The sequence below is a fragment of the Dermacentor albipictus genome, chromosome 1, assembly GCF_038994185.2.
Source record: "Dermacentor albipictus isolate Rhodes 1998 colony chromosome 1, USDA_Dalb.pri_finalv2, whole genome shotgun sequence".
NCBI classification, from domain to species: domain Eukaryota; kingdom Metazoa; phylum Arthropoda; class Arachnida; order Ixodida; family Ixodidae; genus Dermacentor; species Dermacentor albipictus.
Window position 1 is genome coordinate 288,734,147 of NC_091821.1, and position 14,326 is coordinate 288,748,472.

The following is a 14,326-nucleotide window of genomic DNA, read 5'->3' on the forward strand; positions in this document are numbered from 1 at the left end:
TTGTAAAACGTGAGCTGTATGCATATTGGTTAGGCTCTGGTGCGAATAGCATGTCAGTGAACGTTCAAGAGGCTCCCATAGTGACGGCCTAGTTTCTCACCAGTTTAGTCAGCCGAATGTGCACGTTGACAGCGGAGTAGAACGGCGGCGATGGTTGGCGAACTTGTTGCAACGCCGCATGTTCGGTAACTGCATGCACAACAGTGCACGGATCGGCGAAACAGTTGAATAGCCCCGGTAAGCAGCCTGGTACTTGAATTTCCAGACTGCAGCAAGGAATAGGAGCAACATGGTGCCGCAACGCTTTACAGGCTACAGTCGCAAACTGCTCGGAAATTGAACGTTTTCTCAAATCTTACGGTCAGCATTTTGTGGTTGACTGTACCTTCTTTGTGAAAGTAGTGGCGAGATGATGATTGAGATTGACAGGCCTATATTATACACTGCTGTTTCAGGTGGAGGGTAAGCAAATTGGATTTGTGTTAGAATAAAAAAAATACTGTTCTCACATGTCATGACCTATCAGATACGAATTCTCTAGGTTTTATATTCGTGAATAGAAAGACTGCTTCAAAATTTTACGTTTAGACTTGGCAATATAGTGTATAGCTGTAAAATGTTCGCTCTAATCTAGAAATTAGGTTCGTGCTAAATATCTATTAGGTCGAAAAAAGAAGAGAAACGGCAATTTGAGAAAAATGCAGTTTTATGTTTTCACATTTACCACACGGGTTAAAAAGGCATTCCTTGCGCTCAGGACACGGCCTCGCGGATCCACGCGAGCCGCGGCCCGTCCAGCTGGTGGAAGCGCTGCTCGCCGCCGCCGCCGCAGGGCTGCGCGCCCACGGCCCGCAGGTGCCAGCGCTCGCCGTGGCGGCACGTCAGCTGGCGGCCGGCCAGGGACTCGAGCTGCACAGCGCGCGGCTCAGTCGGGCGACGGCGGTGGGCGCGCGCTACTCACCGTGCACGAAGAGCGGCCGCACAGCGTCGAGGGCGCGCACGGGAACGCCTCCAGGCTCACTTGCTCCAGCTGCTCGCCTGCGCAGTTTGATAGCGAGCAAACGAGACCGAGATATCGTGTTATGCGCACGCTTGTTCACACCGACACAGTCGCCAAACGTGTCATATTTCCGTACACGTAGACGGGCTGGAAAGTTGTTGCCACCAGGTTGCACGTGCAATATGCCGAAAAATCTGTAGGATGAAACGACATGGCTGGCACGTGGCAGACACGTTGAGGCAAGCAATGAAATTGGAGGAGCCCTCACTTTTGTAATACCCTCGACAAATTCATTCGATTGCAGTACAATTATCAGGCCACTTGTTCTTGTACCACAAAACACGTGCACAAGATTGTGAAAGCGCAATAAGTTCCAATACCCCGGGTGAGGCCATGTATGTAATACCATTTAAATGACAGTGACGCAGTAAATAAAACGAGACAAATGCTTTGACAGGGTTGGCCGCTACAACCTTCGAGTCTTTTGTTCTTGATTATATGCCACAACAATAACCTGAACCGGAGGAACTAGTCATAAAAGCATTTAGTAAGAAAGCATTGTGGACACCGCCAAGCGTTTTTCAACGGGCGCACTCGAGCATTCCAACTAAATCCAGAAATGCAGAAAGCTGACAAAGTGGTGCAAGTCACATTTCGGAAGCCATAACGAATTGAGCGAGCCATCACAACACAAAATGAAGGCCTCGCGTTACGCGGAAAAATTTCAGCACAATCGCCTGTGACCGAGGCCGTCAGCGTGGTTATGGTGAAGACGATGACAAGGAGGATGTGGTGCCGATTCTAGTTGATCGCCATCTTGGTCGCGTTTGGACTACCGCGTACATATATTTTATGCATAGCCTTGTAGCGGAATTATACGTAACATTATTCGTGGAGGTACACGTTTCACGTAGCCGCCATGGAACTTGGTAGAAGTCGTAACGCAGACCATTCGCCCATGATGATGGATGTATGGAGAATTCTAAACTCTTGATAGGGCGATCACAAAACGCAATTACAAAAATTGTGAAAGATGACGTGAAACTAAATGGTGTTAATCCACCTAATGCGTTTAATGATTATTTTCTTTCAGTGGCCCCAACACTCGGTAACTACAACAGCTTACGCTATATGGGACCACAAAATCAATACACAATGTTTCTAAAACCAATCGCAGTGAACGAAGTAACTACAGCATTCCTATAATTCAGGTGGGCCCAGACAGGTCCAGTCAAGTACACTATAGATATCATTGCACACTGTCTAACACAGGCATTTAATATTTGTTTGTTATCGGGCGTTTTTCCACTTAACATGCAATCTGCTAGGATTGTTGTAATTTATAAAAAGGGGAACAGTGATGATATGTCCAATTATCAGTCCATTTCTATTCTGCCTATGTTTGCTAAAGGCAAAATAATCCTCAAGAACATGACATGTTTTATTGTGATAGCAAATGTATGGACACTCCAGTCGCATTTCTGCCGTCGCCGCGAGATTCCGTGCGAGTGAAAGCGGGTGAGCGGTTCAATCTTGCGCGCGAGCCTTCTGCTCCGGCGGCTGCTACGTGTCGGCCATGTGGATTTCACATGCTGCGACGGGAACGGCAAAAATCGGTGCTGCTCATTTCACATGACTGCGATTTCAACAATGCCCCAGGGTTGCTTACTCCACGTTTCCTGGCACACGGTGCATAATGCTTTTATTGTAATGAATAAAACGTTTACATAATTATACTATTAATTTATCTTGATTAGGAGCAAATAATATGCACGCTTAGTAATTTAAAAACATGTTAAGATTTGTTTTGGAGTGCTCAGCGGCGGTTTCTGAAGTTCAGCGTGACGAGACACGGCGCACGTAAACGGCTGTTCGCAGCTGGGTCAGCGCTGTGCGCCTGTCTCATCTATGACCGTTTCGTTCTGTCTTGCGCTACAACAATCTACAAGATGACCTTTCGACAAGTTCGTATAGCTACCCTCGCCGCACATGCAGTATTCGGAATTCGGCTGCCACGAAGTCGTCTTGTCAGCCCAACAAGATCCTCGCGCTACCCCATGCTCGGCGTCAGCTTCTGAAGAACTGATACGTGCATATTGCTCGTGATAACGCATATGCGGTACCTGCTTCTGGCAATATTCTTGAGCCAAACGCAACAACAAGCACCAACCAGAAAGCCCGCGTGTGCCCCTGAACGAGGCCGCTAATGATCTGTGTGATTACCGGACGTGGAATGAAAATTGTGTAGGGAAATTTAACCTTAGCACTAGCAGCTTCGTCCATCGCCGTGCGTGTGCTGTGAATATATATATATGGGAGTCCTCTCTAAATATTTCTAAAGGCGCAAAAGCCGACGCATCAAAAGATTTGAGCAGCTACCGTCACTTTTGTAGAAACATGTACGTTCTAACATATCATTCTAAAAGACACGCTTCTCGTCCACTTTGTTGTCCTGTGTCTCGCGCTGCAAGTATACTCGGAACTTCTAACAAGAAGACCAGTACGCGCTATCCATAATGCAGGATTGTAGGCCCATGGCAGGTGCACTTGCCGTAGGGTTTTTCAGCTTTCTGCTCAGCCTCGTACGCCGCTCACGGTTAGCCTGTTTTGTGGAAACAAATATTATTATATTATTATTGTTATTAAAAATTATAGTTTCTTCACTGTAGTTTATAGCACTCTTCCAGATTTCTTAAGCTAGTCATGCATTTAACCTGTATTAGATCATCATTGTTATAACATGCTTATGGGAGTCATTTCAAACTAGATTGCTCAGCCAGAGAAAGTACAAATGAAAGTTTCAATGTTTATTCCAATTTGGCATTCCTAAACAGATTATATTGCCAGAACTTAATGCCTGCTTGCATTTTCTGCAATTCTATGTTCAGAGCTGGAAAAACTAATTCCTTTTTTTGCTATGGAAAGGCTGCTGCAATGTCGATAGCAAGCTATAATTATCCATTTCGAAAGTGTTAAGCAATGACTATATCTCTAAGCTTATCGATGTATTTTTGTTGCACAAACACAATTAAGTTTTCTTTCTCCCTCTCATTGACAGCCATGTAATGAAACTGTTTACTTTCATAAGTATCAGGATGCAAACATTCTGCAGGTTGTCCTGAGCATTTGTTTGCATACTATAGTGTGCATGTTTGTATCGAGTTCTGGTGTTGCAATCGCAGTGATTTATGCATATTTTTATATTGCAACAAACGAATCTACAATGTGGCCATGCAGTAACGACCACATTAATAAGCAAAAAAGAATTGCAGCTTCAGTGTACGTGTTAAAATCTATGTGAAGGGGTAAATTAAATGCTGTTAAAGTAACTACGATATATACAATGTCTTATTTTCAACGATCCAACATGTCATCTTTTACAAAGTTTGCTTATGCATCGCATAGGTCACAACCTTAATGTCATGTAATGTTTATGCACTACACTGTTCACAAACTATACCGAAATGCAAACGGCAGTTAATGTAGATGCATGCAGAAGAGGGTTATAGCGCCGAAAAAACACAACACACAGCAAGCGAGACGGGACAGGCGAAACTTCCAACTGTTTATCTTATTCACAAATAGTGGAAGAAGTTTTATCTGATTTTAAACTACTTGGAAAAGGTTTGGAGTTCACCCATGAGCTTGCCCAAGGCAACAGATTGCAGTTTTTAGACATTGACATCACCCTTAATGACCAAAGCTTTTGCTGGATGTATCGCCCTCGCGCACAAAAAGAACTAATGCCCTATGATTCCTCCCATTCAAAAACAGTAAAGCGCGCCATTGCTCAGATGAGCCTGGAAGCGTCGCTGAAGAAATGTTGTTGCCATAAGGCACAGAGGAAAGCTTTCACACCCAGATTTGGAAGTTGGAAAAAGCAGGCTTTCCAACCTCGATCTTAACCGGAGTAGCTGAAGCCTTGCTGCGAAAATTGAAAAAATAAAGTACAAAGAAGGGCGACCAAGATGACGTCCCCAAAAGCAAAAGTAGACCGGTTGTCATCCCGTACACCCATAAGGTAGCGCACAATTTGAAGCATGTAGCGACAAAATATAAGGTTCCTGTGGTTTTTTTCCGCCGCAAAGAAACTGGCTGGCTTGTGCGTTAAAACTGATCCCAACAAGGTAAACAAAACTGACTGTAAAAAGAGACATGCAGCTCCGCTTGTTAAATGCGCCGTGGGAGTCGTATATCAGATACCTCTCACATGTGGAAAGAAGTACATCGGACAAACCGGCCGTTGTATTAACAACCGGTTAGCGGAACATAATCGGGATTTAAAAACAATGGCACTGGTTCTCATCTGCCGCATCATTGTAAAGCCTGCGGAGAAGAAAAGAAGATTAAGTGTGTGGCAAGGCTGAAAGAAGCAAAGGTTTTAAGTAGAAGTAAGGACCAGACAGCCCGTGAACTGTTGGAGGCCTACTATATTGAAAGAAACTGTAGCGATTGTGTTAGCGCCCCATCTATCTCCATTTATAAGAATAAAACTGCTTTTTTAGATACACGGGCGTGAGATACGTGTGTACCTCACCTATCTTTATCCGCTTTTTCTAAAAACCTCGTGCGCATGTGTGGTTATTGCTACCCATCTTTGTTTGTCCTTATATTCATTCGCATACGCGGTGAATAAACAGTGGGAAGTTGCGCCTGTCCCATCTCGCTTGCTGTGTGTTGTGTTTTTTCGGCGCTATAACCCTCTTCTGGAAACATGCACCAACTAGCCCCCCAACAAGTATTACTAATGTAGATGCACACTGCGAGGCACACAGTGACGTTTATTGAGCAAGGAATGGTGCGAGGTGTATGCAGATGAATGAATGACATGTGCTTATGTACTTCTTTACTTATATAACTCGCAGGCTGCAAGGTCGGAGTATTAGGTGACGGGCAATAAAAAAGTAGTTACAAAAGAAAGAAGAGCACAACATTAAGAAGAAAAACCAACAAAAAAGCAGCACCAATACAATGCACCAACTAGCCCAACGTGGTTTACTGGCACAACGTTATACCATACTTAACAAACAATAACGCAAAAAATTACTGCCCATGCACCCTGTACAAATAGTAAACCAGCGAAGCTGAAATGTGCGGTCACAGTGTTCATCACTGGGTTAATTCCGACGGTTTATTCAAGTCTTTCTATATTATTGGTTATGTCTGTGTTTCTTAATGAGGTTACGCATACGTTTGGCTTGGGTTTATCACATTGTTTATTTGGAATGCCACACATCGCGCTTCGCAACATAACCATCATGGAAAGTGCAATGAGTGGTTCATTGTGTTAATCCAGTGGGTCCTTCAATGTCTTTCTGAATTATGTTACGGATGTGTTTTATAATGCGTTAATCATAGTATTTATGACTCGGTTATGCACTGTAGTTAACAATTGACGCACTGGGGCTGCACTTTTCATTTAATTAAATACAGGGACACATTTTTATACCTATTGGGATGTCGGAGAGAGACTGCTGCACGCGCGCTCTGCTGCGAGAGAGAAACAACGTCACTATCGGTGTAGCCAATGGCCCACCACGCCTCTGCTGAGAGATAATTATGACATCATGATCTTGTATTAACCCCGTCCCACTCTGTGTCCCTTCCTTGCAATAAGGCGTAGATAAATGTATATGTTTTAAATGCATAAGCATTTCTATGTCTCCCCAACAAGAAATTACTCCGTCCATCATTTAAGACGAATAATGGCTCACACCCCCCTAAACAATGGCTCATACCCCTACACTAGGGTTCTTGTGATCGGAGCATGAGTGTTTCGCCTAGGCATATACAGCTTCAATGTAAAAAAATGAACATCTTTCTGCTAGAGACCAAGACAATCTCATGAGGTTTATTAACAAATGAAAGCTTATTGAACATGCCGAGTAAATGCTGGTCGACAAGCAATAAATCGAATTTGCACAAAAAGCAGAAGCAAAATCTGATGTCTGTCCAAACAGATCCCAACAGGAAACGCAACAGGATCCCGCGACCTCCAGCTCAGCAGCCCAACACCATAGCCACTGAGAAACAACGGCGGGTGCCTAGGCATACACAGCTTCGCTGTAAAAAGAATTAACACTTTTCCGCTGGAGATCAAGACGATCCTTAGGTGCACTAACAAATGAAGGTTTATTCAACATGCCGAGTAAACGCTGGTTGACAAGCAACAAATCGAAGTTACACAAAGAGGAGAAGCAAAAACGAATGTGTTTCCATACAGATCCCAACAGAAAACGCATCCCTCTCTGAAAGTGTAACAGAGGCCATGCTGACACAAGATTCTCCCAGTGTCTTTGCATCTACAGGTTCCATAATTTCTGTAGGCAGCCGGTCTTTGCAGAAGGCTAGCTTCTTCCTGGACATCTGAGCGTACATTGTAGACGAACAAGCTAGCATTCTGTGCAGATCTGCTGCCTAGAGAAATTATGAAAGCTGTAGATCTACAAACGCTGGCAGAATCGTGTCAGCATGGCCTCCATTCGAAATGTATGCATTTCCTGTCAGGAAACATATTAATTTGTGCTTCTCCTTTTTGCGCATACTGGGCTTATTCCTTGTCAGCCAACATTTACTCGGTGAGTACATTACATTTTTGGTGGTTAGATCATCTCGGGTTTCTTGTTCGTCCTATGTGTTATCTGGTGCCGTTTGCAGCCAGGTGCTACTTTATTTTTTTAGACTGCAACAAGTCACTTTATTGGCCCTTATGATGCTTGTGTGTACCTTATAAAATCTTTTATTTGGCCAATGTAGCAAGAATGTATAGTGTGAAGCAGTAAGAACAGGGTACGCTAACTTCTAATTAAATGTTGATTGTGAAAATGCAGTGATATATAAAGGTTATCAGAAAGTAGTACAGCAATAAAACCTGATAAACACTAGTGCTTGATGAAACCTAACATAAAAACGGGAAACGGAGAAAATACATATAAATATACACGTTCAGGAAAAAAAGACATTGTGATCACCAAGTGCGTATGTGGCTACCTTTTAAAAAAACTTTTTTTTTTTTCGAATGGCATAGAACTGAAAAAGTGTGCTTGCATAAGCAAGCTGTCAGTCTGTCTATTGGAATAAGAACAACGTTTCTTGAGAGGTGCTGGCATGCAGGATTGGCAATTGTAATGATTTTTTTACTGCACTTTGAATTTTTCTGTATTTTCTTTCTGTAGCATTTTTATTTATGTTTGGCTGCATCAAGCACCAATTTTCATCTAGCCTTCGAAGATGTCTTCTTTTTTTCTGGTAATTTGTATAACTCGCCACATTTTTACAATGAACCTTAGTTGAAAGTTAGCCCTTATCCATATCTAGTGTCATCCTCTTGATGCTGCTTCATGCTGTGCACCCTTGCAACATTTGTGTTCGTGCGTGCGGGCGTGCGCACGCATGGATTTGGATGTGAAATCAGGCCTTTGGGCCGAGATATTCGTCTCCTGTGCAGCCTCATGAATTCATTAACTATAGCGCAACAGAAATACGATGGACAAGAATGAAGTGGCCACACAGAGCGCTTCCTTCTTGTCCGTTGTCTATCTATTGCGCTTTAGTTGATAATGAATACACACCAACTCGCCCAGTTTTCAGTTCTTATGTCAGCCTTATAAGCCCGCTTGCGTCCTGGAATATCTGCATGGCTATGTATCCTGTAATTTAATTCTTGGCCATGAGCTTGCAAGTCGCGTGCCAAACTCCTGATTTTTCTGACAATCTCGTGTGATGTGCAGGTACACACACTTCCTGGTGAATCCATGCAGGTGTGCAGGGTGTTATTCAGTGTAATTTGCACTACAAGTGCTGCTTTGATTGCTTTCAGTTCAGCTTTTCTAGGTGTAGGATGTGCTCGAATGGTACTCACTTATATGGGGTTTAATTTTATGTAGTGTCATGCTACTGTTACACTGCTATTGCCATATCAGTGTACTATATACGCCTGATATTTGCTTGCATCTTCATGATTAGCAACCTCCTCTGTGTGTTTGGCAGTTGCATATAGTCTCCTGGCCTAATTGTTTGCCGCCATATTGCTCGATGTGGGCCTGTTGTGTTTCAAGTTCAGGTGCTCCCGAGGTTGTTTCTGAAGGGAGGGGTAGTCGTCCTTGCATCTCATATGCTAGCTGGCATAGTATCTTGGGACGAGGTTCAGAGCTCTTGAGGCAAATAATGTGTGGTGCAGGCTGCAACTCTACTTTGTCTAGGTGCTTGTTCGTTTGCTCTTTCTTATAGAGGTCTTCAAGCATGGTAAAGTCGGAAAGACCTGTTCTTACCCGATGCCTGTATTCGATGAGTGGACTTTTTGTACGCTGCTGGTAATTCATACTGTACAATACCTTGGACATAAGCACAGTATCTGCGATTTTCCATAGCCTCCACTCGTCCACACCCCATGATTTCAAGATTATTGTTTTCACCAGGTGTAGAATTTGCGTCCAGGCATGGCATGATTGTTTCACCCGCGGGCTGGCTCTGCCGTCATGGTCTTACACTAGCTGAAAATTTGTGGATGTTGACTTGTGGGTATATTTCTTCAGCTATGTCGAGCACAATGTGCAATCTGGGGTAGTTCTTGATTCTAATCTTTTTTCCAACGTCGATGTAAGCTTACTTATCCGAAAGCGAGAGGCCAGACTGGCCAAGAAAGTCTGCAGCGTTGTCGAGAGCTTGTTGCATCATTCTTGATTTCTGTATAAGATAGCTTTCCCATAGACTGTAGTACACCATAGGCTGTAGTACTTCTTGTAGTATGCCTGTGTTGTTGGTGTGGGTGGGCCAAATGTACCTCCAACTCTCCTGGAATTTTCTGTCTTTCCAAAAGTTACTGTTTAGCCTCAGTACTATGCGAAAAATTTTTTTGCTCATAGTTCCTCTTATTATATTAGCATGAGGTACAGCTGTTAAAAGCCTCTTCACTCTCCATTTTTTCATAATCGGTATTACACAATGCCCAGCAATAAAGTTTCTGCTGCCTATGGCCCACTGATATATGCCAGAGGGGACAACTCCTGAAAAAGGTTTTCTTTGTGCAATGTGTGCGACGCAGTATCAGAATTCATGTCTTGACATTTATACATCTGTAGCACCAGCTTCCTCATATAGTACTTGCTATACCTGATTATGCTTATTTGTGCAGTGATGATGAACAATACATATTGATGCAATGAATGTTTACACATTCGAATTATCACGAAAGATTGTTGTTTTACAATTGTGCTCTTTTTGTTTGATTGGTGTTAGATTATGCATAAGCATGCCCCGCTATGCAATAGTATTTGGAAATTTAAGGGTTAAATAAACGATGATGGACTAAATTTAAGTGCAAGAGCTTTTTTTTACCTACGACTCCCATCAATATGCGACTTCCATGGCTGGCAATTCAACCACTCGCCTAGTGTTAGCAGCAGAACGCTATAGCCACACTGGCAGGCGAATAAATTGAACAATTTGTCTGCAGATGTATCTTTTTCTTGCCTGTATGTAGGTAAAACTTGCAATAAGTGTGTCATTGCAAAAAAGCTGTTCGTTGTCCTTTATTCATTAAACCACACATTGTGTATAGTTGAAATGCAGAAATTCGTTCTAAAATCTCCGGGTTATATGTTCTTGCAAGTAGCATGGTATTTCATTACTTATAAAGATAGTAATCACAGCAGATATTATTATATGGGTTTACACGCTAATATATGTGTTCACAAACTTAATATAAAATGATTAGAAACATGTAAGGCATGAATGTTTCTGCACACTTGATCAGCTGTGAACGTGCGAGAACTGCTTGTACTTAAAATATTCTAAGTTTCACAGAAAGGGATGCAATTGGCTGACTTCACTGCACAGTTTTGATTTACTTTGCTTTAACGTGTCGTTTTCTACTTTTTTATCCCCACAAGAACAGACTGGTTGCGTGCTTTTCGCATTGTTGCACGAGTTTTGCATGGCGGTGCATGTGGGTATGTTGTCACTGTGCCACTGAAGCAAGCAAATAATTTACTTAATTTACTAGCTGTAGAATTAATTACATTTCAAAGCAAATGTTAATGCAGGTGCACTAAGGATACAAAGTCCGCAACCTATCCAATGTTTATTAGTTTCTGTGCAAGAAAAAAAATTCTCGAGAGAACAGGTGCAACTTAACGTGCATGTAATATTCGAAAACAAATTAACGACGCTGTTTATTCAAGCCACGGATTCATGCTATCGTAGAAAATTCATCACGATAGTCTACACTTTTGCTCTGTTAAATTTAGTAAGTGAGGTAAGATAACCTTTCAAGATGTATCGGAAAATTCACGCTTGAAAATCGACAAGAAAATGCAACTGAACGATACCGCGCTCAGCACAACATTGATATTATTTAAGCTGCTCCGTACGCGCGATTTTTGTATGCTATTCAATAAAACAAATTTGCGAAGACCACAAAAGGCCATGTTGTCTCGCGTCAACTCGCAAACGTGTACGAAGCAAACGTGAAAATGCACTTCATTTGCTGCGTAGCGTGTCACCGAATGCGTAGAAATGGGAGAATGGAATCTGCGGTACAAGCTTTTTTATTCTCCCTTCGCGTGCGTACCGAATCCGGTAATCCACGTCATTGCACTAGCTGTGCGAGACGCCATCTTTTAAAACAAACCGCCCAAATAGCTCCGTGACAGCTCTCCGCGCACTGTCGACGGAAAATCTCAGCGGCGACAGTGCCACTGTGCGACCAACCGGTTGGTCGCAGCCGAAAGTCGGGGGGTCGGCACTGCGACTCCAATTTTCATCCCAAACGACGGAAATCGCACTTCCGGTGCGACGAAAATCGCATCATGTGAAACAGGCATCAGGCGGACGCCGTAGGGACGCGTTGCCAGCGCTCGTGTGTATTGAAAGCGGTCTGCGACGTGCCTAAAGTGGACGCCCATGCGGGCCTCATCTTCCAAGCGATCTGCGATATTTGCAGAGTGCGCGTAGTGCCGGTACCTTCGTATGCATTGTGCTTTCCACGTTTCGTACGCTTTGAAGCGACAGACGCACGGAGGTCAATTGGCTCGCGGTTGTTGCCGCGGTTCCTAGCTCCAGAGTTTCCACAGTCGCTGTAATCGGGCGATGTGTGTTCACCTGTGCGCACGTGGCACCAATTTAGTGAAAACGCGCTGACGGCCTGTTTCGTTTGAATCCATGATAGAATGTGTATGCGTGACTGAACCTAGAAAGAAGCAGATACACAAAGATAGCGCTGTCTCTACGTCCTCGTTGAGCCACGCTTACGCATTCTATCGTTGTGGATTTGGTTAGTAAGCGAATGTTTAGAAGTTCATACGACCGATAAAACTACTATCCTTACTTCGTACAGCTATCTGCTAATTTTCTATCGCAATCGGTGCTTAGCCTTTCCGGCTGAACTGCGAATTTTTTCTGATCATCACCAAATACTAAATTCGTCACAGTATGGTTTCCGCCCAAACATGCCGAGCGAATGAGCATTCTTTACTCAGAAGAAATTTATACTAGAAAATTTTGAGAAGGAAATATCGTTCTGAGAGTTTTCCTAGACTACACTAAAGCTTTCGATCTCATCAGTCATCACACCCTTCTTCAGAAACTTGAATCACTATACGGTTACCGTGGGAAAGTATTGTCTCTAATTTATTCATATTTACAACATCGCACACAACTCGTTGACATTAACCGACATCATGCTTCAGTAAAACTGCTAACTTCTGGTGTTCCTCAAGGGAGCATTTTGGGCCCTTTCCTTTTCATACTGACACGTGTACTTATCTTTATCGGGCGACCACGTTTCGCCGCTTAACAAATGTTATCGCACAGCGCGGGACGCGCCTGCATGTATCCGAAGTTTCTGGAAAGTTATCAATGCTTCTATCCGCTGTCTGTTGTCGCCGAACCTTGTGTTATTTGATTTCATCACGTGACGCGAATGGTGCAGAACTTTGTGGAAGGCACGCGGGCCCGAACGATTAGCCTAGAACATTCGACGACTGCTGTATAAAAGCCGACGCGCTTGACCCGCTGATGAGATTTTCGACGATCACCGACCATGTTCGCCGCTATCGTTGTGCTACAAGTGTAGCCTGTCTTTGTGGGCATAGGTTCGCCCAATAAAAGTTAGTTTTGTCTTTCACAATATTTGCTACTGTGTTCTTCAACGTTACCACCACGTGACAATACTATACATTAATGAACTCGTGAATATTGATAATGCGTCAAAGTACATCATATACGCCGACGACACAAGTTTATTCTCTTCCAGGGTTTCAAGTGTCGAGTTGGCTGAAAGACCCAATAAGACTATAGCACTAATTATTTCTTGGGCTGTTGAAAACGATTTAAAGATCAATGTTCAAAATACTAAAGCTGTAATGCTCCACCCACGTCAAAAATATTTCCGTCTTCCACCCGCGTCATGATAGCTCACACTGAAGTAGAAGTTGTTCGCACTTTTAATCTACTTTTCAGAAAATATGTCATGGGACGATCATGTTAATTACGTTTGTGGGGAAAGTTCCTCGTACGACTGACTTTATGCGCCGTCACAGGTCATCTTTCCCAATATCGTACGAAACTTCGCGCACGAGATACTTGTGAGTCTCACAACATACTATAAACTTTACGGTTCATGCGATGTTGAATCTGGAGAAGTAACACTATTTTTCTCTCTTTTTGCGTTACTTACTACCCTTTCTCTACCACGGTTTTGCTTTAAAACCACGGCGCTGCAATTTTGCTTTCCTTTCCTTCCTTCTCCGCCCTTAAACTGGCTCTCTTAACTACTACACGCAGAGACAAAGCAACAACACGCGCATTAGATCCCATAGATGAGATGAATATTTACAATTATTATTAGGGTTATAATTATATTCGAGTGCTGATTGCTGTGCTATCGTTTGTTAACGAAGCTTTCCCTCAAGTCTAAATACTTTAAGGCAGTTTGTCGTGTGCGTATCATGGCCACGCACGCTTATATCACCTTCCGTTTCTCTACCACGGGTGCGCTTTAAAACCACGGCGCTGCAATTTTGCTTTCCTTTCCTCCCTTCTTCTCCGCCCTTAAACTGGCTCTCTTAACCATTACACGCAGAGACAAAGCAACAGAGCGCGCATGCGATCCCATAGATGAGATGAATATATATATATATATATATATATATATATATATATATATATATATATATATATATATATATATATATATATATATACAGAAAATTATCAGTCATAGCTCTCGTAGTATAGCCCTCTGGGCCGTTTCCTTTTCTTTCTTTCGAAAATAGTCCTATTAGGGCTGTTATAATTTTATCGCGGAGTATTATAGTTACTATCGCC

General features: G+C 43.0%; 1 protein-coding gene across 2 annotated transcripts in view; it reads right to left on the bottom strand.

The window, feature by feature from the left end:
• Positions 1-688: 688 nt before the first annotated feature.
• Positions 689-14,326, bottom strand: part of LOC139054444 (atrial natriuretic peptide-converting enzyme-like) — a 784,429-nt gene continuing 770,791 nt past the window's right edge. For both annotated transcript variants that reach the window (XM_070531426.1, XM_070531425.1), the window contains 2 exons: positions 962-1,038; positions 689-909 (listed from right to left, as the gene is read on the bottom strand). In XM_070531426.1, coding sequence (XP_070387527.1) covers positions 754-909; positions 962-1,038 — 233 coding nt within the window. In that variant the 3' untranslated portion in view covers positions 689-753. The remainder of the gene's footprint in view (positions 910-961; positions 1,039-14,326) is intronic.